Genomic DNA, 26,991 nt, shown 5'->3' on the forward strand with positions numbered 1-26,991 from the left:
ATTGACTGAGAGACTACTAGACTGAGTTGCTGTATAACTGGGTATTGTTGTGATCTTTTTAACATCAGTGTTCCACTAGGGGTTACTGTGTGACTGTGAGTCATGGGACAGCACAATCTCTAAAGCATAAAAATAGAAGACAAGTATTCTTTGACTTAAAGACCTTCATAATCCAAAGCACCTCCTTTAATATGGTAGTCTCTTGACTATGGGGACTGAATGTTGATCACAACATAGTATTTTCACCTTTTTTGGTGTTGTTTACTTACTTGTTTTTTTCTTTCTCATTTTCTCTCCCTTTTGATCTGATTTTTCTTGTGCAACAAACATGATAAATGTGGAAATTTGTTTAAAAGAATTGCACTTTTAACCTATATTGGATTACTTACTGTCTGGGGAAAAGAGTGGAGAGGGAGGGAGGAAAACTTGGAACACAAGGTTTTGCAAGAGTGAATGTTGAAAACTATCTTTGCATGGATTTTAAAAAATAAAATACTATTACTGTAAAATTTTTAATGTGATAGTTTCTTCTCCATCTGACAGTCTGTCAGTAAAATAGTCCACATTAGAAGTGTCCTTGGTCAAATCTTGCCTATTCTGAGGTCCTGGGGATGAACGGGGGGGGGGGGGGGGAAGGGGGAAGGAGGGGGACCATGTTTTTTGTTTCATCTCCATTCTCCCCACCCCATTTCTCCTCACTCCCACCTACCCCAGACCCCCTGCTACGCCAATACCACTCTGTACAGAATCAACACTTGAAACTTTCTGGCTTCCTCCTTTTGCTGTTTTTAGTCAACTGGCATTTGTGGTCTCTCACTAAAGTCTCAGACACTATACAGCTAAGGAGGCTTGAGATATGGGTCTTGGGTTGGGCAACACGTCTCTTGTATGAGGTCTATTCTAGCTTAATAGCAGAGCGGCTGGCCACTAAAGAGAATGGCTCGTAGGTTATGACTTTCTTTTAAGCCAGATCGAATTGGATCTATTCTCTATTTTGCATTTCCCTGTACTTCTGTGAATATGGTGGTATCAATAGGGTTAAAATCGATATCGGTGTTCCCGATCTTGCTTCAGTTCCCCCTGATTTCTTTGTACCTTTGCCTAGAGGGGACATCTGCTTATGGGTGCAATTGAAAACTCAAATGAAAGCTGAAATGAATAAAATCCCTGGAGCATATCTACCCTTACATTTTTATCACCTGTTCATTGGCCAGATCATTCTTTTGTGGGGTATAAATCAGAAATATTCATTGCAGAGTAATTAATTGTTTAAAGGACCTTAATGATCTGCAGGGAAAAGGTAAGCACATCAGATTAAAACAATCCAACTCTACCAACAAAAATCTAAAAGTTTTGGAAGGACCACGAAGCGAATACAGATGGCAAGTACAGATGGCAAAACAGTTAAAGCATGTGGTGCATTATTAATAGTATCTGAGAATCGATTCTTTTTTTTTTTAAGTTGGAAGAAATGGGAACAATTATTTAGTTCAATATCTTCATTTTACAGATAAAAAACTGAGAGCCAAGGAGAGGAAGTCAGTTACCCAAGTTCCCAGAGCTATTGAGGGGCATATTCACCGATTGTTTGATCCCTTGTGGTCTTGCACACAAAATTGATATTCTGAATTCTCAAGAAAAAATTTTTTGCAAGTCTTCCAACTTCCCACTGCCTGAGTAATCTCTGAGTCAGATATCTTCAAATCTTTTTTTCCTCATCATTTATTTATTTACTTACTCACTTTTCATTTATTTATTTGTTTATTTATTTTTTGCTGAGGCAATTGGGGATTAAATGAGTTGCCCAGGGTCACACAGCTAGGATGTGTTAAAGTCTTGTAAAATTTGAATTCAGGTCCTCCTGACTTCAGGGGATAGTGCTCTATCTACTGCACCACCTAGCTGCCTTTATTTTCAAATCTTCAATTGATCCTGGTATGAAATGGTTTGGGGTTTTGTTCTGGGGTTCTTATTGTCACAAAGACAAAGTTGCTTTCCTTCCAACTCAAGCCAGATGTAGTTCACAGCCCCCTTTGAAGAATGGAAAAAGTTATCGGAGAATCACAAGATAAATGCTTTAGTCACCTAAATGCCCACACTGCTGAAAAGTATTCATGAACCTTGCCTCTCAACACTCAAAAGAGGAAATTCTGATTTCCTTTCAGTTAAAAATAAATGCCTATTTCCCCGTGTGGCTTTGTAGTACACAAAGCGAGAGCCCACAGAGATCTTCCGAAGCACAGAGTCAGCCATCACTTTTCAAAACCAAGCCGACGGTCTTCTGGGCCATGGATCATTCCCAGACAGATCTAGAAGCTGGGCTGTGCCCAGGACACTCCCCACTGGGGGTTACTGTGTCACTGGCCAACGTTTTCTCAGTGTCCCTCCAAGCTTGTGCGTGGGAGAGACCTGCACCCAGACCCACTCCCAACCAGGAAAGTGAGACACAGCTTCTATCTAGGACTGCTCAGTGTGCAGCCCCACAAAGGCCCACAGGTCCAAGCTGAGGGTTTGAGTGGTGTGCCAAGTTTTGGGGTCCATTGGCTTTGGTGGGCAGTTTCCTCTTGCAAAAAAAGAAGTGCCTGGAGTAGGAAGGAGAAAAAGAAAGATTCAGCAGTTACGGGGATCATAGGATCTCAGAACCAGAAAAGTCCTTAGAGACCGGTCAGAGACCATAGAAAGGGCAGTAATGGGGGGGATTTCCAAGATTTACAACCAGATTTGCGTCTCTTTTTTCTTCACCTCTCTAGGCCTCAGTTTACTTGTCTGTAAAATATGTGATTGAGACAAGATCTATCCTGAGACTCCTCCCATTCATAATCTATTATGCTGTGATCCGACAGACCAATCCCCTAGTCATCTTACAGTCAGGGAGCTGAGGAGGGAAGCAGCTCCTCCAACACCCACCCTTAGTCCTGGCAGAGCCAGGCCGAATCCAGCTCTCTGACTCCCAGGTCACTGTAGCACACCACTTCCAACACAGCTTGTCCCAAGATGCCCTTCAGTCAGGCGTGTCCACGGAGGGGGGGACCAACATTCAGCAGCCTCAGCACTCATTCCTCTTTGACTGGGCCCACTAGAACCTAATGCTTTCCCATGGAGACTTGCGAAGTGCATGTGGCAGTGAGGCACAATTTGTCTTTCAGAGAGAATAAAGAGAACATGACTAAGGGCTTATGGAGACACGTTAACTACCAGAACTTTGCCCAGAACCCCTGGTTTAAGTTTTACTGTTCCATCAGAACCAATGATATTCCCGTGTTCTTAAAGAAATGGGGAAAATGGGGCACACTCTGACACATTCCCACTGAGGGCAATGACTCCACAAAATCACTTCCCCCAAGTCAATATTAGGGGCTTTTGTTGCCCCTTTTCTTAACTTTACTAATAACATATCATAGAATCACAGGGCATTTAGTTCCTCCATGATCTGGCTCTTACCTAACTTCCCAGGCTTATTTTGTATTCTTCAATTCTATTCAGGTCACACCGATTTGCTAGTTATCTGTGATCTAGGACATCCAATCTCCACATGTCTAGAACGTGCTTCTTCTCCTTGTTTTCACCTAAGAAAATCTCATCCTTTCTTCTAATTTAGCTGCCATCTGCTCCATGAAGCCCTTGCTGATGTAGCCCATTGTTAATGTTTTCTTCCCTTAAAAATATTCTTTTTGGGGCAACTAGGTGGTACAGTGGATAGAGCATCAGCCCTGAAGTCAGGAGGACCTGAGTTTAAATATAATCTCAGACATTTAACACTTCCTAACTGTGTGACCCTGGGCAAGTCACTTAACCCCATTGCCTCAGTAAAAATAAATAAATAAATAAACAAATACTATTTTTATGTACTTTTTATTCATTTACATGCCTTTATTGTCCCCTAGTAGAATGTAAACTCAAAGGCAAAGAGTGGAGGCAGCCAGATGGAGCAGTGGATAGAGAGGTACACAAAGGGTCAGGAAGACCTGAATTCAAATCCACCCTCAGACATTTACTACCCGTGTGTTGGCTTTGGTTTCCATGACTGTAAAATGGAAACAATAAAGCACCTACCTTGCAGGGAGGTTGCAAGTATTAAATGAATTAATATTGGTAAAAAGCACAGGGACCGGTACATAGTAGGAACTTATAAATGCTTATTTCCCTCACTCCTAGTTGCCTTATTCTTGTAACCCTATACTTTGCATTAATAAGTGCTTAATAAGTGTTGAATTGACTTGAACTTTGGAGTGGTAAGGGACCATGGAGATTATCTAGGTCAGGGACCGTTAACTTTTTCAATGTCTTGGAGCCTTTGGTGTGGGACTGGCTGGACCTCTTCTCAGAGTGTTTGTAAATAAATGCTATTTCAGCTGAAGATTAGTGAAAATGAAGATCTTGTTTGTTTTTCCCATGCAAGTTCTCAGACTTTTAACTATCCACGGATCCCGGGTTAAACCCCCCAAGCTTAGCCAATTCTCTCATTTTTTCCGAGAAAAACGGAGGTCCAGAGGCACCGACTAGCCTTATACAAATTCCTGGAAATATATCACATTTGACTCCCTGGCCTCGGACCTCAAGCATGATGACTACAGGAGGCTGAGCGGGCCGGGTCCTGGAGACAAAGTTCTCCCCCACCTTGGCTACTCATTCACTTTGGTTTAGTGGTTGTTCCACTTGAAGAGACAGCCTTAGTTTGTGTGTGTGTGAATGTGTGTGGGTATATAGGGGCAAGTGTGGGGAGGGGAGGCCAGAAGGGTCTGCGGGAGGAGGCTTCCCAAGCAAAGGCACCCCAGACATGCCTGGCAGATTTCAATAATAGGAATACCTGAGGAATTATATTTTATTTTTGCACTTACACTCAATCATGCCGGATATTATTTTTATTCATAATTAAACAAAAACAATCTTAAGCATAATACAACAAACCATACCTTGAAACTAAAAGGGAGAACATGCCATTAAAGTCAAAGACAAAGCTACTGTTTGTTTTTGTCTATGAGTTGATTCTTAAAAAGACATTGGGGTGGACCTGAGACCCTCCTGGTTTGCTGGATTCTGTGAAAGGGACACAAATCCCTGCTTTCCCAATTCTTCTGTTTCTTCCGATATATGATTCTTTTTAAAAGATTATCTTTAGAGACATCTACTTTTTCTTTTGCATATTTCATTTGTAATGTCTACTTATCAAGGGGGATCCCCTTTCTGATTTTGCCAATGGTGTGAAAGGGGACTGTCCCCCTTTGTTGTCAAGCCATTTTGTCATCCACTTTTCCTATTTCTTCTTTTCACACTGTCTCCCCTCAAGTCCCAAGAAACTTTCAATAAAATGTTTGTCTTTGGTCTAAAAGAGATAGCCAAATGACCATTCTTTTTAATAACATGTTGGCCTTGTTAATGGTAAATTAATAATAAAATAATTAAATTGTCTCCCCAAAAGGTTACCTTTATTTGATCTTCACAACAATCCATAAGAGGCAGTGTGGGATAGTTGCTAGAACACTGGACTTGTTTCAGGAAACCCTAAATCTGGATCCTCTCTGATACTTATTAGCTTTGTGACTTTACCTTCAGAGACTATGTCCCCAGCTGTAAAATAGGGATAATAATAAGAGCACCAACCTCCCAGGGTTGTTATGAAAATCCAGTGAGATAATGTTTGTAAGGTGCTTTGAGACCGTTAGAGCATTGAGTTAATGAGTTTTATCATTAGGTAGTACAAGGATTATTATGGCCACTTCATAGATACCTGGGCTAAGGCTAAGCCAAGGTCACACAGCAAGGGGCCTGGCCAGGATTTGAACCAAGTCTGAAATCCAATGGTCAACTCCCCTGTAGATGTAGTAATTACTTAGTTAGTCACCATTTGGCCCTCAGGAGGCCCTTACGACTGACCAGCTCCAATCTCTTGCTATTTAACATAGATTGAGTTTTCCTTACTGTAGTATCCCTAGTGGTACATAGTAGGTCCTTTAAAAGTACTGCATGATGGCTTGCCTGAATTCTCATTTCAGATGGAAAACTCTGAGGGCAGAGATTTTATTTCCTTTAAAACGTCCAGCTCTATTCAGTCCTATTTTAAAGAGGGCTTTAAAAATATATTAGCAATGAAGCTAATTAGATCTTGCCTGAAGGCACTTTATCATTTCTATAGGACAACAGGAGTAGAATATAAGCCAACCAGCCATGCTGAGCCAGTGAGGAGCAGGGGCCCATATACAGGAGGGAAATCAAGCTGGGAAATGAGTTCGACGATTGTTGTTCACCCTTCACCTTCAAAGAGGACCGATGACATCATGAGGATGATACCTTGACATGTGGAGAAACATTACTGTAGGAACCTTTTTTTCCCATCCTTTTCCTGGATCTCCTGGACATAATTTAGTAAATTATCTTCTGACATAATTTAGTAAAACAAAGGCATCAAGGTGACATGATAAGGAGAGTGTTAGACCTGAAGTCAGGAAAACATGAGTTCAAATCTGGCTTTGGTTTCTTCACAGTTGTGTAAACTCTGGGAAAGTTACCTAACCTTTCAGCCTCAGTTTCCTTAAATGGAAAATCAAGATCATATTAATACCTGCATCAGAGTTGGTTGTGAGATCTAGATAACATTGATATAGCCCTAAAGAAATTTTACCAAGTTCATCCTTATCTAACAGGTATATTCAAAGGTACCCAGGATCTGCTTGTCCTAAATTAGCAGATTTTGGAAAAGACTCTGGCTCCCTTTGCAGTCCTGGGGATAAAACAGAGTGAGCCCCAGGGGCTGTGGGCAACTGGAATCAGCCTGCAGATGTGGAGTGATTTCCTGGGTCTTTTAGGGTGTTGCTGATTGAAAATGGAGACCCTCGTAGCAACAGAACAGAGGAGCACAGTTCCCTTTGTATTCTGTGTACGTGTGTGTGATTCCTAACGGTTTGGGTGTCATAAACCTGGTTATTAGCCCAAAGGATCATGGTTTTTTAAGCCCAAGTTGAGCTAGCAGTTCTCCCCCGTGTGGGTTTGCTGTGAAACATTCAGTGATTGCTGAGACCAATAGCAAAGAATGAGGATGGGGGTTACTTCTATGTCCACAGCAGAGTCGTTATTATTCAATTTGGGAAGGAGAGAAGGGAGTGGTCATTCTGTGGGGGAGAAGGATCCCATCCTGGGACATATTCAAGTCCCTGAAGGCCTGCCTCCTGCTAAAGAGAGAGGGCTACTTGGGTGGGGGAAGGCTGATACCAAAGAGAAAATGTTTGCTCTGAAGCTGGTGAGCCCTTCTACTGGAGGCAGAGCCAGAAAGATGGGAGGTTCACATGACTAGAACTGGGGTCCTCTACCTCACCTGGGGCGGGGGAGGGGGGGGTCAAGCCTGGATCTTCCAACTGTAGTTATGGTCCTGCTTCAGGGAGGGTCCAAAAGCTTACCAGCTCTAGAAGACAGATCTCTGGGGACCCCATATTTTCCTGTCATTTGGCTTGGTTTTGTCATATTAAATTGTGTTCCATTCAATGAATTAATTCCCTTTGACAGATTTTCAAAACACATAGGGCAGTGGTACCAAACTTAAATTGTACATAAAGACCCCCATGGAGTACATACTGACTTAGAAAACCATATTTTAACATTATCTATGTTCTATTGTATTTTAATGCTTTTTCTGAAATATTTCGGAACTAACATTTTCATCTGATTTAGCCAGCCCTTTCACATCTCTATTGTAGAGCACAGGACCCCAAAGGCAGTGACTGTAAGTGTACAGGTGATGAGTTAATCCCCTAAACTTGCTCTCCTAATCCAGATAGGTTTCTCCTAAATAATCTTGCAAGCCCTCAAAATCCCATGGAGCCACGGGCTTTGGTTATAACAAAAAGATTCTATTTTCTTTAATGTATCCCCAAAACTCAGACACTGAAGTTCATGGATGATTTTCAAACATTTAATCAAAAAAAAAAAGTCTGGCATTTTAAAGGTTAGATTTACAAAGTGGAGATGTTCTTAACATTAGCAACTCTTATTATCTAAGAAAAAATAGGATTTACAAAGTTTGTAACAATGTACTGAAAAGGTTTTATCCTAAGGGTTTACAGCATTTTGTAAACAAATATCCAGTTTTCTTGCAACTGACCATAGCGACCACAATGGGATTAAGTGTACAAAAACACGCCAAAAACACAGTTCCTGGAAATGTACATGCTACTCATGGCGGCTTTTACAGCAACGTTCCTTCTCTTAAAATCATCATCGAAATGGCGATCACTGTGTGGTCCGGGATCTCCACGACAGAAAGCTGAAATACGTGTTCCCAGCATAGCAGATTGTGACCACAAAGGCAAAGAACTGTGGGAGAGGAAACAGATGAGAGAGGGGTGTTATGGAACAGCCTAATTAATGAACTTCAGGATCTGCCCTTCCTGGGCTCGCACATTAGCACTGTGATCTAGTCAGAAGCGACTTTCTTGATTCAAGTCTCTGATTTCACTGCCTATTTCTGCCAGCTTCAGTCTGGCTTTTGGAAGAGTGAGACCAGGGGTAATTTTGCAGCAATTGGTCAGAGAAGGTGGGGATCATCTCCATGGTCCTGATCTACAGCTGGCCATTGGACCCAGATGGCTCTGGAGGGAAAGTGAGGCAGGCGACCTTGCCCAGCCCTCCCTCGAAGGACAAACAACAATTTCTGTGAGTGGGAGTAGGAGCTGAAGCGCTGGTGAACCAACGAGAACCGGTCAGTTATTTCTTTCCTTTTTCTTCTTTCCCTTCCTTCCCTTCTCTGTGTTCACATAGGACACGTACCATACCTCTACCTACAGGTGCTCTGCTCAAAGAAATGTAATTTTTTTTTTTTTTTTTGATTGCTGAAATCTCCTGAGATATCTCGGGATTAACCAGCTAGATTTCTTTCTTAAAGATTAGGCCTTGAATCCAAATCACTCAAGCTCTCATTGATTGGCCAACAATAGGTCCCAAGTCAAGCCCTAGTTGGTCACTGTTTCCATCCCAATTGACTCAGAGTGAACATAAATAGTAATTGTTTCTATTTTGGCCAGAAAACCTTCCCCTTCTCAGATTGATTTTTTTTTTTTTGATTAGGTAAAACAGGCCATTCTTTTCCTCATTTCTTAGCTAGCCTTCATCACTGATTGGTTATTACAGTCAGACAGGTCAAAGAGACCTATGGAAAAGCTTAGCTTAAAAAAGCCAGTCTCCCATTGCATCCAGGGCCGTCTCCTGCCATCCTGATCTATGTCTGGCCACTGGACCCAGAGGGCTCTGGAGGGAAATGTGACCTTGCACAGCCTTCCTTCACTTAAATCCAATTCACTTGCATGTCACGGCATCACCTCCCTGTTGTCATGCTCTTCAAGAACAAATAAATTTTATCTATCATGTTATTTCATTTTCCTCATCTGTAAAATGGGGATAATAAAACTGCATCATAGGGTTTGTCTTGAGGCTTATAAAGCCTTTGTAAAGGCAAGATCAAATACTGTGGACATTTTTATCCCCATCTTTCAGGTGAGGAAACAGAATAAAATGACTCATAGGCCCTGAATAAATGTTTATTGATTGTTCAAGGCCACACAGTAAGTGGCAGATCCAGGATGTGAAACCTGGTTTCCAACCCCCCCAGTGTTCTTTCCACTGCACTTCAGCTGCCTACAAAAACAAATGTAATCAAACCGAGTTTTGCAAAATTTGGCTCCAATGGGGATCACAGATTTCCTGGAGAGCTCTTTCTTCATATGAGACAAAGTTTAACAAGAAGAAAGTCCAATTTTAAACTTTACAGTCAGTTTTCTCATATGTCTCAGGACATCTCTATCTCTGATCAGTGGTATGGCTCCCACACACTGCTGTTGATTCCCAGAAGTCTGCTGGCAAGGATCACAGCTGTGGCTTAAATATAGAAGGGTCTGGAATCACTTTCCTCCTCATCTGTCTCCTGCCTTCCCAGGTTCTTTCAAGTTCCAGCAAAAATCCCATCATTTAAGGAATCCTCTCCCAAACCCTCTTAATTCTAGCTTTGTCCTTTTCTTATTTGCTCTTTATCCTGTACAGATTTGTTTGCATGCGCTCTCCCCCTTTTGATTGTAAGTTCCTCAAGAGCAGGACCTGTTATTTGCCTCTTTTTGTATCTCAAGCATTTAGCCCAGTTTCTGGCATATCATGGTTCATTTTTAGTCACATCTGACTCTTTGTGACCCCATGGACCATATCCCACGGCCCTGTTATCCTCCACTGTCTTCCAAAATCTGTCCAAGCACATTAATAAATGCTTTTTGATTGGCTTTGGTCCTCATGAGCAGGGCTACAGGGAATGGGTGGGGAGGGGGACAGAAGCTCTGTGCAGTGTCGAGTGTCAGAGATGGAGAAAGCTTACTTACCGAGGAGGCGGCCCAGCTGTTGTAATTGTGGCTGTCCCTCTCTTTGGTAACCGAGGAAGCGTCTACGATGGCGGCAATAAGGTACAAAACAAAGGCACTTCCATTAAAGCAGAGGCCCTGTGGGAGACAAAGAAGAAGAGGGGCTCAGGAGCACGTGGTCTTCAGGTGAACACAATGAACACTTAGAAAGTGCTGACAGAATGTAAGCTCCTGGAGGGCGGGGCCTGGCCCCACAATTTTATTTCATAGATGAAGAGCGGGGGCCCAGGGGATGAGCCGCTGCCACAGTCAAGAGTGAACCAAGATCCTCTGGCTCCACAGCCAACATTCCTTCCGCTGTATCACTGCCTACTGTTCTCCAGACCGTCATTAATTTCATCTATTCGGTCTTTCTTGAGAGGCAGCGGTCAGAACAACAGAGGCAGAATATGAACCCAAGTCCTGAACCTGCAAGCTTAGTGTGCTTTCCACCTCAGCTCCTAACATCTCCTTCAATAAGCCTCCCTTAGGAATTAACAGTAGAGACTTCCATTTCATCCAGGGCACCCAATTTTTAAGCAGACAGGAAGACTTGTATGGACTGATTGAGCAGGAAAGGAGAAACAGGAGAATGGTAGACACAATGTTGGGCTGCTGCCAAACTCAAAATTGACAGTGACCAATCTCGGTCCCAGAAAGAAGACCTATGTCTATTTTTTTTTTTCAGCAGGGAAATGAGGATTTATGGATGGAAAATGCTACATAGATTGTCAGACAGTTGTTTGCTCACATTTTTGTTTGGAGGAATAATTCAATTTTTTTGGAGGATGGGAAATGAGTCTGTTGGAAAAAAAGACAAATGTGACAGCTGAGGAAGAAGCTATTAACCACCTTCTGACAGTGAGATCACAGACTAATATGCCAAATGAGCCACAGTTTTTGAACTTAGCCAATGTTTTGCTTGACTTTGCTTATGTGTTACAAAGATTCTCTCCTTCCCTTCTTTCTTCCCTCCCTCCCTCCCTCTCCAGAAAATGAAAGGGAGAAAAAACATTCTTGATAATTAAAAAAAAATTTAATTTACAAATGGCAGAAGCAGCATTGATTAGGAAAAAATAAGCATAATATTTAACCATAATAGGAGTCAGAGAGAAGCTAATAAGGGACATGAAATAATGGGGGAAAGACAAAGCAATCACCAGCTTCCTGAGGACTCGCTGCTAAAGTATTATACCAGACAAATGACTCCTGTTAAATTACCATCTGTTTCTGAAATAAACTTTCCTGTACTTAGGAGCTTCAATCAGCTTTAGAGCTGAAAGGAAGCTCTGGCTGAGGAAAATCCTTTGGAGCAAGAACCACCATTGTTGGTCCCACAATTTCTTTACTGGGGACAGTAAAGATAAGCAATGTGTTATGAACAAAAAAGGAAAAGAAGGAATGGAAGGGGATGGGGAGAACCAGGTGTCTTAAAAATAGAGCTAGTTCCAGTTCTGTGCAGGAAAAAGCTGAGTCCCCAGAAGGGGATCAATAGATAGGGAGTGGTGCAGACATTAACAGAGTTTACATGTGGGTTGTTGGTTTTGCTGAACTATTTCCCCCTCTATTCTTTATGGCCATTTGTTTCAGAAGAAGGCTGACTCAGGAAGGAAAACGGGGGGACCTACATAGAAATCAAGGCAATATAACAACTAAAAGTATCTGTAGAAAGCTGAAAAGATAGAATGATTTCCCCAGTCAGCAGCTTTCCATGTTTGGTTAAAGGGCTATTCTTTTTAATATCCTCTTCTGCTGAGAGAGGCCTTCCAACTCTAGTCCAGAGTCCGAGAAGTCATGCTGACTTTTCAGTTCAATTCAATCCCATATTTATTGTGTACTTACTGCATACCAGGAACTGTCCTAGGTGCTGAGGATCTAAGAACAAAAATGGCTATACTCTGGGGGTCCTACGGAGGGAGAGGAGGCAAATACAAATTAATACAAAGTAATTTCAAGGATGGCTGGACCTTGAAGGAAATGAGGAACTCCAAGAAATAAAAGTTAGAGTGGGGAGGGCATTCCTGGCTCAGAACATACATTATTACATTACAAATGGGTTGAGTCTGAGTTGGACTGTCATGTCTGGGGAGCAAAAGTCACTCAAAAGGATTTATTAACTAGAGTCCAGGCAGTTACTCATGAGAGAAGAGTATTTTCCCCTGTGGTTGGTCTGCATAACTGGCACATGCTCCCCAATCAATGCTATGTTGTGGGAAGGCAGAGTTGCTAGCCCTGGCTCGTTTCCGTTGGCAGCTGGGAGGGCAGATGCAGCACCTGGATTCACAAGAGGCCGGGGCTGCTGACAACAAATGAGATCGGGGAAACAAGCACAAAGCCATTGGGTTTGCCAAGCTAAGAGAGCTCATCAAGATGGCGGGTCTGCCAGCAGAGCATCCTGCTCAGGACGGAGCCCCGGTCAGTGGCCAGGAGGGTGAATATCGCTTTGTCTACCCAACATGGCTGGAGGGAAGTCTGGAGTAGCACATTTATCACAGAGCGGTTGGGAATCCGAATGAGAGTGGGGGACAAGCCTGAGCCGCAGATGAAGCGTGTAAGCAAGACACAGCCGAGTTTCCTTCGCAAAGGGCAACACAAGGGACCAGTTTTAGGGCGTCTTATCCAGGTCTAGTCAGAGATATTCCACCCACTCTAAGCTTGGGCACAGTCTGAACTTTGGGGGTGCTCACTTCCCTCATTTAAAAAGGAACCACTAACTTGTGCCAGAGACCACCACCAATGGACAAGACTGACTCATGGACCTGTGGGAAAACAGGAAGCGCTTTGGACTTGGCAGTCGGAGGACCAGGGTTCCAACCTCAGCATTCACTCCCTGTGTAATCATAGGAAAGTGCCCACCACCAGGCCTCGAACGGCGTGCAGCAGCCATCGCTCCAGAGGCTCAAAGGTGACGATGAAGTCGGAGTTATTGCTGCGGGTGACCTTGACCCTCTCTAGCCTGGGAGGTGGACGAGAGGAATAAGTCATTTCCAATGAGCTCCAATGCCAAGCAGTGATTTCTTAATCTCTCCTTCGACAGCGTTGGGATGGCTACAGTCTGGAGATAAAGGGACGGCTGATTTTCCCAGCAGGCATCTGAGGCATGCCCTCAGCTCAGTTTTTAGGGGACCGATTATCCAGCTCCAGGAGGGGCTGGTGCTATTTCCGGGCTCTCAGATGAGGTCCTTAGGATGCCAGGGTGAAAGCTCAGGATGAGCACAATAGTAGAAGTGCAGCCGGCCCCATTTCCCAAAGCCCCTTTCATCACGAAGATGCAGACATTCAAAAATATCGACTCCTTCCTATGTCCCAGGTCACCAGGCACCTGAGGGACCGGCAGGGAGACACTCTCTCTTCATAGACAGTATTCTTCTTCTTTTTTCCTGAGGTAATTGGGGTTAAGTGCCTTGCCCAGGCCAGATTTGAACTCAGGTCCTCCTGACTCCAGGGCTGAAGCTCTACCCACTGTGCCACCCAGATGCCCCTCCAGTAACATTTCTAAAAAGCAACTGTTATTCTGTCCACCTACCTTCCTATGTATCCAACGTGTGTGTGTGTGTGTGTGTGTGTGTGTGTGTGTGTGTGTGTGTGTGTATGAGAGAGACAGAGAGAGAGAGAACTTAAGATTCCAATATAGGATGCCAATTTAACATTATAGGCTGCCTGGGGTGAGACCAAGGCTTTGCTGGGGAAAGAACACTGGCAAATGATATTTACAGTTTGCATGAGGGCAGAGTCCTTGCTGGAAGTCTTACTGTGCAAGAAAATCCTCTTAGAACAGGGATTTCTAACCATTTTATGTTACATGCTTCTTGGCAATCTGGCGAAACTTAGGAATCCCCGTTCTGAATAATGTTTTTAAATGCAGAAAATAAATAGGATTGCAAAGGAAACCAGTTACAGTGAAATAAAGAGAGAATTTTTCCCACTGAAATCCACAAACTTTCTGACATCTATCCCCTTGGTGGTCCAAGGATCCCAGGATAAAAACCCCTAATCAGGAGGAGAAAGTGTCATGGAAGATGAGAGGTCTGGGGGAGGGCTTTCCAGCAACAGTTATCTAGCCAGTTAGGCGGTGCTGGGCCATCAAACACTGGGGAACCGGCTTTACCCTCATGGTTGCCTGGCAAGATTCAAGTGCTTGTATCTTATGACTCAAAGGTTGTTCTACTAGGAAGGTGCCAATCCTACCTGTTAATCCCTGCAGCTGCGCCAGCAGTGAGGTCTGCACACTGAGAGACAGACTCTCCCCTCCATGGCCTGGAGGTGTGACCCAGTGAGATCCATGGCCCTTCAAACGGGGGGGGGGGGGGGGGGCCCCCTCCGGCAATGGCCGAGGTTCTAAGAGCAGCAGCAGCTGGCGGTGGGGAAGCCTTTGGAGGACTTGGAATGGAAGCTTCTGGTGGGTGTGTACACACTCTCTGTCTCTCTCTCTCTTTGTCTCTGTCTCTCTCTGTATCTCTGATCTGTGTCTCTGTCTCTCTGTCTCTGTCTGTCTGTCTATCTGTCTCTCTCTCTCTCACCCCTCTTGTTAGCCTAGTGTCAGGGAATCAGGGAGGCTGACTCTGAATGGAGATTCAGCTTCAATGAGTCAAGAAGCATTTATAAACACTTCTCACACGCAAGGCGCAGCACCAAGTGCGGGGCTTACAAAGAACAGCCAATAACTGTCCTAGCCATCGAGGAGCTCAGTCTGACGGGGAGACAACACGCAAACAACTCTGAACAAACAAGCTAAAGAAAATAAAATAAGAAGGAATATGCTTCCTTACCACTGTGGTCCATGGCACCTGGGGGATCCTGGTGTAGGTCATTGTCATGTAGATGATTAAGAAGAAGACCGTCAGGACCCAGTAAAATACTGCAACGAACATCACCCAGCCAAAGGCAGGGACCCGGAAATACTCTGTCCCAGCGATCAGTGTCCATACCAGCAGACCAAAAACCTGCAGAAACGGTGGAATGGAAAAGGGGGATGGGCAGGAAGAAAGGAGGAAAACAAGAAAGGAGGGAGAGAGAGGAAAGGGGATGTGGATGAGGGGAAGGGAAGAGTGGAGGAGAGGAAGGGAAGGGATTGAGAAGAGAGGAGAGAAAAGCAAAGAAGAGAAGAAGGGAGAAGGGGGAAAGGAGAATACAAGTAGGAAGAGAGGAATGGAAAGAGATTGGGAAGAGAAGAGAGAAAAAGAGAGAAAGGGAACAAGAGGAGGGGGAAGAAAATCATTATTCTAGAGTCCCCAAAATTATGCTCAAAGGGCAGCCAAACTGTGCCCATCCATTTTTTAAATTAAAGCTTTTTTATTTTTCAAAGCATATGCATGGATAATTTTGAAACATTAGCCCTTGCAAAACCTTGTGTTCCAATTTTCCCCTGCTTCTTCTACCCCCTTCCCCTAGATGGCAAGTACGCCAATATATGTTAAACATGGTAGAAATACATGTTAAATCCAATACATGCATACATATTTATACAATTACTTTGTTGTACAAGAAAAATCAAATCAAACCAGAAAAAAATGATGAAGAAAATAAAATGCAAGCAAAGAACGACAAAACGAATGAGATGCTATGCTGTGATCCACACTTAGTCCCCACAGTCCTCTCTCTGGGTGTAGATGGCTCTGCTCATCACAAGATCATTGGAGCTGGTATCAATCATCTCATTGTTGGAAAGAGTCATGTCCATCAGAATTGATTGCCATACAATACTGATGTTGCCGTGTACAATGATCTCCTGGTTCTGCTCACTTCCCTCAGCATCAGTTCATGTAAATCTCTCCAGGCCTCTCTAAAATCATCCTGCTGATTCTTTCTTATAGAACAACAATATTCCGTAACACTCATAGACCATCACTTATTCAGTCATTCCCCAACTGATGGGCAGCCACTCAGTTTCCAGTTTCTTGCCACTACAAAAAGGGCTGCCATAAACATTTTTTGTGTCTATCCTTTAATCGAAAAAAATAACTACTAATCTGTATCCCAAAGAGATTGTAAAAATGAGAAAGGATTCCACATGTACGGAAATATTTACAACAGCTCTTTTTGTAGTGGCAAAGAATTGGAACTTGAGGGGAATCCATCAACAGGGGAATGATTGAACAAGTTGTGCTACAGGAATGTAATGGAATATTATTATTCTATAAGAAATGTTGAACAGGCAGATTTCAGAAAAAGCTGGGAATGACTTACATGAATTGATAACCAGTGAAAGGAGCAAAACCAGGAGAACATCATATACGGTAACAAGAAGACGGAGTGATGATCAACTATAATAGATTTAGCCCTTCTGAGCAATACAGTGATTCAAGACAATTCTAATAGACTTGTGATGGAAAATGGCATCCATATTCAGAGCAAAAACTATAAAGATTGGATGCAGATTGAAGCATGCTACTTTCACTTTTTTTTTTTTCTTTTTTGTGTTTTTTTTTTCCCATTTTGTTCTGATTCTTCTTTCTTTACATGACTAATTTGGAAATAGGTTTAAATTGATGGTACATGTCTTATCTATATCAGATTGCTTTCTTGGGAGGGGGATGTAAGTGAGAGAGGGAGAGAGAAAAAATTGGAACTCAAAATCTTACAAAAATGAATGCTGAAAACTATCTTTACATGTAATTGGAAAAAATATTATTAAGGGAAAAACTTGGTAATAGACAATATTATCCACACCCAAAGAAAGAACTAGAGAGTCTGAAAACTAATTGAAGCATACTATCTTCACTTAAATTTTTTTGTTTTTCTTTTTGGTTTTTATGCTTTTTCCCTTTTGTTATGATTTTTATTTCATAATGATTATTGTAGGAATACGACTAATGTGTTTGTACATGAATAAATGATCAGATTGTTTGCTGTCTTGGGGGAGGGAAAAAGGAAAAAAGAGAGAGAGAAAAAACTGGGACTCAAAATCTTTTTTAAAAAATTGAATAATAGGGGGAGCTAGGTGGTGCAGAAGACAGAGTCAGGAGGACATGGGTTCAAATCTGGCCTCAGACACTTAACACTTCCTAACTGTGTGACCCTGGGCAAGTCACTCAACCCCAATTACCTCAGCAAAAAATAAAATAAAATAAAAATTGAATAATAGCTGTTTATTTTCAAAATCTACGCAAAGACAGTTTTTAACCTTCACCCTTGCAAAATCTCCTGTTCCAATTTTTTTCCTCTCCCTTCCCCCATCTTTTCCCTTAGATAGAAAATAATCCAATAGATGTTAAATATATGCAATTTTTCTCTATATATTTCCTCATTTATCGTGTCGCACAAGAAAAATCAGATCAAAAAGAAAAAATGAGAAAGAAAAAAGCAAACAATAACAAAAAAGTGAAAATATTATGTTGTGATCCACATTCAGTCCCCATAGTCCTCTCTCTGGATGCAGATTGCTCTCTCCATCACAAGTCTACTAGAATTAGCCTGAATCACCTCATTGTGATTGTAGTGAAAACACCATCATAAGAATTGATCATTACATAATCTTGTTGCTGCAGTGTACAATTTTCTTGGTTCTACTCACTTTACTTAGCATCAGGAGCTCAAAATCTTTTTTTTTTTTTTTAAATTAAAGCTGTTTATTTTCAAAACATGCATAAATATTTTTTTTTTACCATTCACCCTTGCAAAACCTTGTGTTCCAAATTTTTTTCTTTCTCTTCCCCTTACCCCCTCCTCTAGATGGCAAGTAATTCAATAGATGTTAAACATGTGCAGTTCTTCTATACATATTTCCACAATTATTGTGCTGCACAAGAAAAATCAGATCAAAGGGGAAAAATGAGAAAGAAAACAAAATGCAAGAAACAATAACAAAAAAGGTGAAAACACTAAGTGATGATCCATACTCAGTCCCCACAGTCCTCCCTCTGGGTGCAGATGTCTCTCTCCATCATAAGCCTACTGGAATTGGTCTGAATCACCTCACTATTGAAGAGAGCCACGTCCATCAGAATTGGTCATCATATAATCTTGATGTTGCCATGTACAATGATCTCCTGGTTCTACTCACTTCACTTAACATCAGTTCATCTAAGTCTCTCCAGGACTCTCTGGAATCATCCTGCTGGTCATTTCTTACAGAACAATAATATTCCATAACATTCGTACACCACAGCTTATTCAGCCATTTCCCACTGATGGCCATTCACTCAGTCTCCAGTTCTTGCCACCACAAACAGGGCTGCCACAAACATTTTTGCACAAGTGGGTCCCTTTCCCTCCTTTTTGGTCTCTTTGGGATATAAGCCCAGTAGAGACATTGCAGGATCAAAGTGTATGCACAGTTTGATAGCCCTATGGGCACAGGAACTCAAAATCTTATAAAAGTAAATGTTGAAAATTATCTTTACATATAATTGGAAAAAATACTATTAAGTGGGGGAGGAAGAGATCTGAATTAGAAGTGAAAAAGCTCTTAAACTAAAAATGAGCATAATAACAATAACATTAACAACAATGATGATGGGGATGACTGTGATTATGAAATGCCTCCTTAATGTCAGTGACATTAATTTAGGGTTGATATTAAATTAAGAATAAACCCTGATAGAAGAGAATGGAAACCGATAATAATGATGAATGAATTCTCCATAATCAGGGGCAGCTATGGAAACTCCTTCCTCCCTGTCTGTCACACACACCATATTATGTGGGTAACACAGGAGGAACAATGAAGGAAGAGGGGATGGCAGTTTCAGAGAGTCAAGTCCAAGGCTTTTGGGCTACCATAACAAACATAATGTCACCAGCCAACATACAGGGAATGGAGCTATTGTAAAAAGCTAGTACCGTGACTCGATATCTACACCTTCTTTCTTGACCAACACTGTCCGTGAGACCAAATGAGTTCAAAGGTGTCCAAAGTTGCCCTACTTAGGACGTCCAGAAGTGAACAAAAATCAAGAGCAAAGAGGATTCAAACATGAAAATGGCCAAATGACCTTTCCCCTGACACATGGGACAAATTGAGCGTCTGAACCAACAGACTGTAGATTAAAGGAAAAGCTAAGATATTACTACTTCACAGTCTCCTTTGGACTTAATATATGACTTGGCGAGTGGTGAGGACTTCAATTTTTCTGCTTTAATTTTCTTTGCTGTGACAAAAAAAAAAAAACAAGCTAAAACCAAACCTTGCCCTTTCCCCTTCTCATAATGGTCATTACAGCCAGGAAAGCTGTATAAAACGACCATTCTTTTTGACTCTGGATTGGAACTATACCCTAAGTAATGTACCAAAAAGAAAAAGAAAAAAATAGAGCTGCCTCCCCTAACCCAGAATACTACAGAACACTATTGAGCCTGGAAAAACTAGGAACAATCAAAATATTCAAGAGTTGGGGAATGGCTGAATAAAAGGAACATTTATCATTCAATCTAGGGAAAAAGAATAAGCATTTAAATAGTATCTACTACGTAAAGTAGCTAAGTACTTTACAAATTTTGTCTCACTTGATTATCACAACCACCACAGGAAGTAGGGGCTAGTATTATCTCCATTTTACTGTTGAAGAAACTGAGACAGACAGAGGTTAAGTGACTTGCCCACACAGCTAGTTGGATTTGAACACAAGTCTTCTTTACTCCAGAACCACTGCTCTATCCAATGCACCATCTCGCTGCCTAACTATAACAACAAGTATAAGGAGCACTAATAAATCAGGAAAGATTGATAGGAAATCAATCATGTGACAAAGAAAGCAGAATCAGAAATCATATCTACTCAGATTGTACCTATATAAAAATATAATTCTTTGTGCAGACTAGATCTTGCCAGTCTAGGGAACTTCCAATGTGGAAATTGTTCTCACCAATGCAGATAAGCAAATCAACTATAATTTATGGTCTTAAAGAGTTACCTGGTAACTGCTAAAAAGTTAAGTGGTTTGCTCACAGTAATACTTTCAATGTATTTGAGAAGGAAGTCTTGAATCCAGGTCTTTCTACTTCAAAGACCAGCCCTCTATTGACCCTGTCACCTTGACCCTTATAAAGTACACAATATAGATGCAAAATCCAGGAATGAATATACAACTATAACAAGAGGCTCTAAAGGGAGGGACTAACTGTTTGTTAAAGATCTTAAGTTTTGTCACTGTTCATTCTGACTGTTTGAGACTCCATTTGGGGTTTTCTTGGCAAAAAATATTGGAGGGCTTTGCTATTTTCTTTTCCAGCTCATTATATAGATGAGGAAACGGAGGCAAACATAGCTAGTAAAGTATTTGAAGTCACATTTGAATACAGCAGGACCCAGTACTTGGTTCCCTAAGTTAAATATATTTAATAATGGAAGAAGTTTTGTTTTGTTTTGTTTTTACTCCAGAGTTTATGTCTCTGTTTCAAATGAGAGCGCCCTTCATTGATTTAGCCAGACACCACCAGTTCAGGGAGTAAACTCTCCTTTCTCTAGTACTGAAGAAGTAAACTGGGCTTCCTTGGCAACCACCCATTATGGTTCCCTATGCAAATCATCAACTGAGAATACAGCTGACCTTTTCAAGCCTCATCAAGAAATCTGTATCATTTTTCCCCCCCATGGAGTGCCATGCCCAATCCCATCAAGACCCAATCTCTCTGATCAAACTGAATGTCGAGCGCACTTTTATAGATTGCCTGTCAGTTATGATGAATATGAAATGAAAAAAACCTCCCATTAGTGTAAATCTTGGAGTTTTCCAGGAATTACATCGGCCTTGTGCATCTTAACACCAGATAAATCGCATTGCCACTGCTGGAAACCCAAAAAATATATCTTCATTAAGTATCCTTTCCTTGGCTTTAAACTTCCCACTCTACAGAAGGAAAAAATGGTTAATTATCCTCATAGAGAATCCAATCCTTGGGCCATCTAATCTATTCCTCTGCCTCTGGGTTTTTTTGCTCAAAACCTTTTCTAATGAAAACACCTAAGGATGAATGTTCAAAGGAATCAGATTAAAATGTCCTTAGCGACATTTGAGATTTAATACACTCTAAGGAGTTCTTGTCTATGTCTAATCCACATTCCTTTAGTTGCAATGGAAAACCCATTTCCCCTTACTTTAACATGGTAATAGATGACATTTACATCTTCAAAATTTTTAAATAGGGGCCAGTTCACTGTCCCTCAGACTGTTGGAGGGCCGGACTATAGTAAAAACAAAAACTTTGTTTTGTGGGCCTTTAAATAAAGAAACTTCCTAGCCCTGGGTGAGGGGGATAAATGTCCTCAGCTGTTGCATCTGGCCCGCGGGCTGTAGTTTGAGAACGTCTGCAAGATTTGCAAAGGACTTTAAACACTTGATTTTATCGCCCTTATTACACAAATGAAAAAATAGTCTGGGCAAAATTATATGACTTGACCAAGTACACACTCAGTCTGAAAGCAGGAGTTGAATCTAAATTTGTTTGACTTTGAGTCAAGTACTTATCCAGTGGGCTGTTCTGCCCCTAAATGAGTATAGATTTGTAACATCCTCCAGATATTAACTCTGGACATAAAATGCCCTCCAATCATTAATCATTTTAAATAAGCGATTGATTTGGCTCCAGAGTGTAGTAGAAAGGTAAGTAAAGTTGGTTGCAATATAATTTAATTTTAAAGATTATTCTGAAGCATTTTATTGATGATTTTTTTTCTTCCATCAAAGTGATAGTGTTTCTTGCCAGTAGCCAACTAGTACCGTACCTGCTCTTTTAACAAATCTGTACAATCAAACAAACCTTGGACTATGGTTACGGAATACTGCATGTAAAGTTAAGTTTTTCCAATATGTTGGTTAGTTTTGTTAAATTATTTTCCTCTTCTAAATTCTTTGTTATAAAGGATAAGTTTCTCTAGGAAGCAGGAATATATGAAGAAATGTTGATATAGTAACAAAATATGGTAATGACAATATTGTTATAATCATTATAATATATAATAGAATAAAATCACTATAATATATAATAAAAATCATTATAATATAATAGAATAAAATAAAATAGAATATGGTAATGGTATATTTTATAATCATTATAATATATAATAGAATACATATAAATATTACATATTTATTTATTTATATTACATATAAAGATATGACATATAATTATAGCATAATAATTATACATTTTTAAAAAGAAGAAATGACAGTCTTCAAACACAAAGACAAAGGCACCCTTTCCATATGCAGAGATAAATGGGCCAACATTTGATTTGTAGCTTCCTCTATCTGGCATCTCTGCAGAATGGTGGATTTTTTTTAAGTAAATAGTCAAAGATTCAAATGGATTTGTGATCTCAGAAATTTGGACGTTGGTCCTTCCAGTAATGCACTCTTGGTGGTCCTGTGAAACTATTATCCAAGTCCTCCCACTGGTTCACCATAGAGAGTCTAATATCTAGGGCAGAACTGTCAAACTCAAATAGAAATGGGGGCTACTAAACCTTACAAGAGCCCAGGCTATGGTCATAGTGACTTAGAGAACCACAGAGCAACATTATCTGTGTTCTATTGTATTTATATTTTTGTTGACTATTTAATCTGGTTCAGGGGTGTTTGCTTTTTTTCTGAGCATGAGCAACTTACTAGTTAGGCTAGCAGTAACCAATAAATCGGATCAATGGCCTCTCTCAACTACTAAAGACCCAGAGGGAGGGCTGACAGGTCTTTTTTTTTTTTTTTTTTTTAATAAAATGTTGCTTTCCCCCAGTTACACGTAAAGACAATTTTTGATATTTATTATTTAAACAATTTGAATTCCAAATTCTCTCTCCCCTTCCACTTCCTCCTCTCTGAGGCCATAAGCAATTTGCTAAAGGTTATATTATACATGTGTAATCATGTAAAACATATTACCATATTAGTCATATTGTAAAAGAAGATACAGACCAAAAGGGGAAAAACATAAAAAACTGTCAAAAATTTAAAAAATAATATGTTTCATTCTGCATTCAGACCCTATCAGTTCTTTCTGTGGAGGTGGATAGTATTTTTCATCATGAGTCCTTTGGAACTGCCTCGGATCACTGTATTGCTGAGAAAAGCTAAAATCATCCTATAGTATGGCTTGACCATTCCCTCTACCCAACTTTTAGCTTTTCCTTTATTCACTCTCTTTATGAATGGCTCATCTTCTCTTTCTATTTTTCCATGGCAGCCTTTCCTTCCAATCTTTGAAGTTTTGTCAGTTTCAGTATCACCATCACTAAAATTTACTTATTTTAAGAAATAAAACTTTTTTAATTAGGGAGTTCTGCTCCCTACTACCTATGTGACTTGGGATCAGGTCATCCTTAGACCTCAAGTTTCTCTACATACAGTCCTAGATCCCCAAATGGTGGGAACCAAGGCTTCTTCCTGTTCTTCCGTGGGACTTAAATGTTAAGTTTTGGACAGAGTGGAACATGGCAACCTTACCACTTTAGCCACAAGGGGGTGCCCAAACACCACTCTAAAAGCAGGAGCCCCTTTAAACCCAGTTCCATTCAGCGAAAGCAACTGGTTACTTTCCAACTGTTCTGATTATTTCAGGGGTTTATAAATATACATTGCGAAGAGGCTGTGAATCAGAACCAGACGCTGCCTCAGGAAAAGTCCAACCAGAGACGGAGGCCCTGTGCTGAGACAGGGGATTACTGAGCAGACAGGTGTGGTCCAAGGGAACTCAATCCACAAAGTCAGGGTCCCTTCCCAGCTTTGGCTGAAGTGTCAGCCAGAAAAAGGCATCATGGGACGGTGGAAAGAATGGTGGGTTTGTCAAATTTACTGTATAAGCAGAGGGACTCAGTCTATTTACTTCGACACTACCTTCTACCCTCACTGAACCTTAACTTCCTCAGCTTCCACGTGAAGTTGGACTAGAGAGCCTCTAGATTTCAGCTCTAAATCATGGTTCCTATGATCAGGAACAAGAGAAAATGGCAAGCCAGATGCCCTTCCCTTCCTGTACCTCTCTACTCAGCGACAGACTGGGAGAAATTCAACATATTACATTGCACAAATTAAGTGTTGGAAGGGACCTGAGAGGTCATTTTCTCCAACCCCCCCCCCCATTTTTACTGAAGAGACCCAAAATAGGAAGTGACTGTCCAAAGTCATCAAGGCGGTAAAGGATGGAGTAGAATTTGAACCCAGGTTCTGACTCCAAATACAATGCTCTTTCCATTGGATTATGCCCTCTCTGATATGATGCTTTAAAGAAGGCTACTAGAATAGCAGAAGTGGGAAAATATAAGATACAATTACTGTGAAGTAGAACCAACAGGAACATCAGCCTGGAGATCAATGGGGGGAAGGAGATACTTCAGAGTCACAAAGATAGAAAATTTAGGTGATGGTTGCATAATCAGTAGAAAGAGAAGATTCAAGGAGGAAGCTCGTGAGCTTCATTTTAAACAACTTGAGATATCCAGGGAGAAACACCCAGTTGGAGATGTAACCTGGAGTTGGTTGGAGATACAAGTTTCCAAGACCACCTGCAAAGTCAAAGAAACAAAGGATGGTGCTCAAAGTAAGGGAGAGCCGGTGTCAGACACAGAAGGAAGATCATCATTAAGGAATGGGTAAGATCCAGCAGAGAGACAAGAGAAGGGATCTTTGGAGAGATACAAGGAGAACCAGGAGACTATTGTGCTTCTGAAACCAAGAATAGAGAACCCAGCATTTGGGATTTATCAACAGAGCCAAAAGAAGAAGATAATTCAAGGGGGATAGAGAATGGAAATATGACCTTTTATTATTTATTAATGAGTTATTAAATCATCTTACAGAGAAGTTATAACAGAGCGGTACAGCAGGGTCCAGTTAGGGGGTTCAAGAGAAAGGGGAGTATGAGGAAGTGAAGACATAGAATAGAAGTTTTGAAATGAGTTGAACAGTGGAAGGGAGGAGAGAATAGGATCATAGCTGGAAGGGATGACAGCACCAAGGGAAGAAGACATTTATAAAAATAGGGAGACACAAGCATAGTAAACAGTGTAGAAGATGTACCAGCCAAAGAAGATGAATATTAAAGGTAGGTCATGAAAGAGACTGGAGGAAACAGGATGAAGGGAATTGAAGAGAGAGGATTAGCCTTAGTGAAAAAAAGGGATACCACATCCACAAGTAGAGGGAAGGAGAAAGCTTGTGAAAATGCTAAGATGGATCATACAGCTAGGGCACATAGTGAATAGATGACTGGACTTAAGAGTCAGGAAGAAGTGAGTTTGAATCCCATCTCAGGTACAGACTGTTATGTAAATCCTGATCAAGTCACTTAACCTCAGCTTGCATAACAATAGCATCTAGGTCATAGTGCCGTAGAGAGAACCAAAGGAGAGGATTGAATTAAATGCTTTGTCATTCCATATAAACGTGAACTATTATTATTACTAATGACAATACTATGTGAGGAATGGAGAGGGCCATTCCTAGCCAGGATCTAGCCAGATAATCTCAATATTCTGCAGGTATCCTACTTGGAATGTATAAGGAATAGATAGAAATAGAAGGTGGGAGAATAGAGAGGAATAGCTTGGAAACCTTTGCTGTGGAGTATGGAATTAGGAGTTAATCAATAATCAATCAACAAGCATTTATTAAGCACCCATTATGTGCCAAGCATTGTAGAATAAGGGTAGAGTAGGTGACAGGATTATCAAACAGCAAAGGGGTTATGAGCTGATGTTATATAACCTACTTTTGTAATAATCATTTTTAAATTAAAAATAATATGTTTTATAATATCCTTGTAACCTACTTTTGAAAGCAGTTTGATTTCTAGATTTTTTTTCCCCATAGGCCATTTAGCAACCCTAGAGTAGGAGGGGAGAAATTAGATAATAAGGAATTAGCTGCTAATGAGAACTCCCTGGTTAGATTTTGCTGCGAGTTGGGGATCAAGGTATGGCAGGGAAGTAGCTAAGGTAATATGTAAATGGTTGACTATATGCATAGAGACTGGGGATGGAGGCACTGTGAAGTCAGAGTAAGGGAGATGCTTTTGAAGAACCCAAATGTGACTCAATAGAGCAAAATAAATTTGAGACTTAAAGAGATATTTTGCTAGAGTTTCAGTAGATTGAAAGGGGGAGAGATTGAAAAATAGAAGGTGGTGACTTGAGTAAAATTTGATTTTTTTCTTTTTTTAATTAAAGCTTTTTATTTACAAAACATATGCATGGGTAATTGTTCAACATTGACCCTTGCCAAACCTTGTGTTCCAAACTTTCCCCTCCTAACCCCCACCCCTCCCCTTGATGGCAGGGTGTTAAATATGTGTTTTTGATGCAGTTAAAAGAGTAAAATTTTAAAAGAAACAGCTTCTAGGGGCATCTTAAGGTGATCATGGGGAGATGCACCTGGATGAAGTGAGGATGGCAAAAGAAGCAGCTAGGTTCTTTGAGTGCTGGATCTGGAATCAGGAAGATTCTTCCCCGAGTTCAAATCTGATCTCAGCTACTTAGTACTCTGTGACCATGGGCACATCCCTTAGCCCTATTTGCTTCCATTTCTCATCTGTAAAATGAGTTAGAGAAGGAAATGACAAACCCATTCTAGTATTTCTCCCAAGAAAACCCCAAATGGAGTCATGGAGAATCAGACCTGACTGAACAATGACTGAACAACAGAGATGGGAGGGGAGTAAGGAATTGAGGGGAGGAGGCTAGATACAGGGGCTGGAG

At 41.0% G+C, this 26,991-nt stretch overlaps 1 protein-coding gene across 1 annotated transcript in view; it reads right to left on the bottom strand.

Annotated features, from left to right (window-relative positions):
* Nucleotides 1-4,804: 4,804 nt before the first annotated feature.
* Nucleotides 4,805-26,991, bottom strand: part of CMTM8 (CKLF like MARVEL transmembrane domain containing 8) — a 64,342-nt gene continuing 42,155 nt past the window's right edge. The window contains exons 2-4 of the mRNA XM_052000223.1: nucleotides 15,137-15,310; nucleotides 10,350-10,466; nucleotides 4,805-8,304 (exon numbers count right to left, since the gene is read on the bottom strand). Coding sequence (XP_051856183.1) covers nucleotides 8,221-8,304; nucleotides 10,350-10,466; nucleotides 15,137-15,310 — 375 coding nt within the window. The 3' untranslated portion in view covers nucleotides 4,805-8,220. The remainder of the gene's footprint in view (nucleotides 8,305-10,349; nucleotides 10,467-15,136; nucleotides 15,311-26,991) is intronic.

Source organism: Antechinus flavipes, chromosome 5 (genome assembly GCF_016432865.1).
Source record: "Antechinus flavipes isolate AdamAnt ecotype Samford, QLD, Australia chromosome 5, AdamAnt_v2, whole genome shotgun sequence".
NCBI classification, from domain to species: Eukaryota; Metazoa; Chordata; class Mammalia; order Dasyuromorphia; family Dasyuridae; genus Antechinus; species Antechinus flavipes.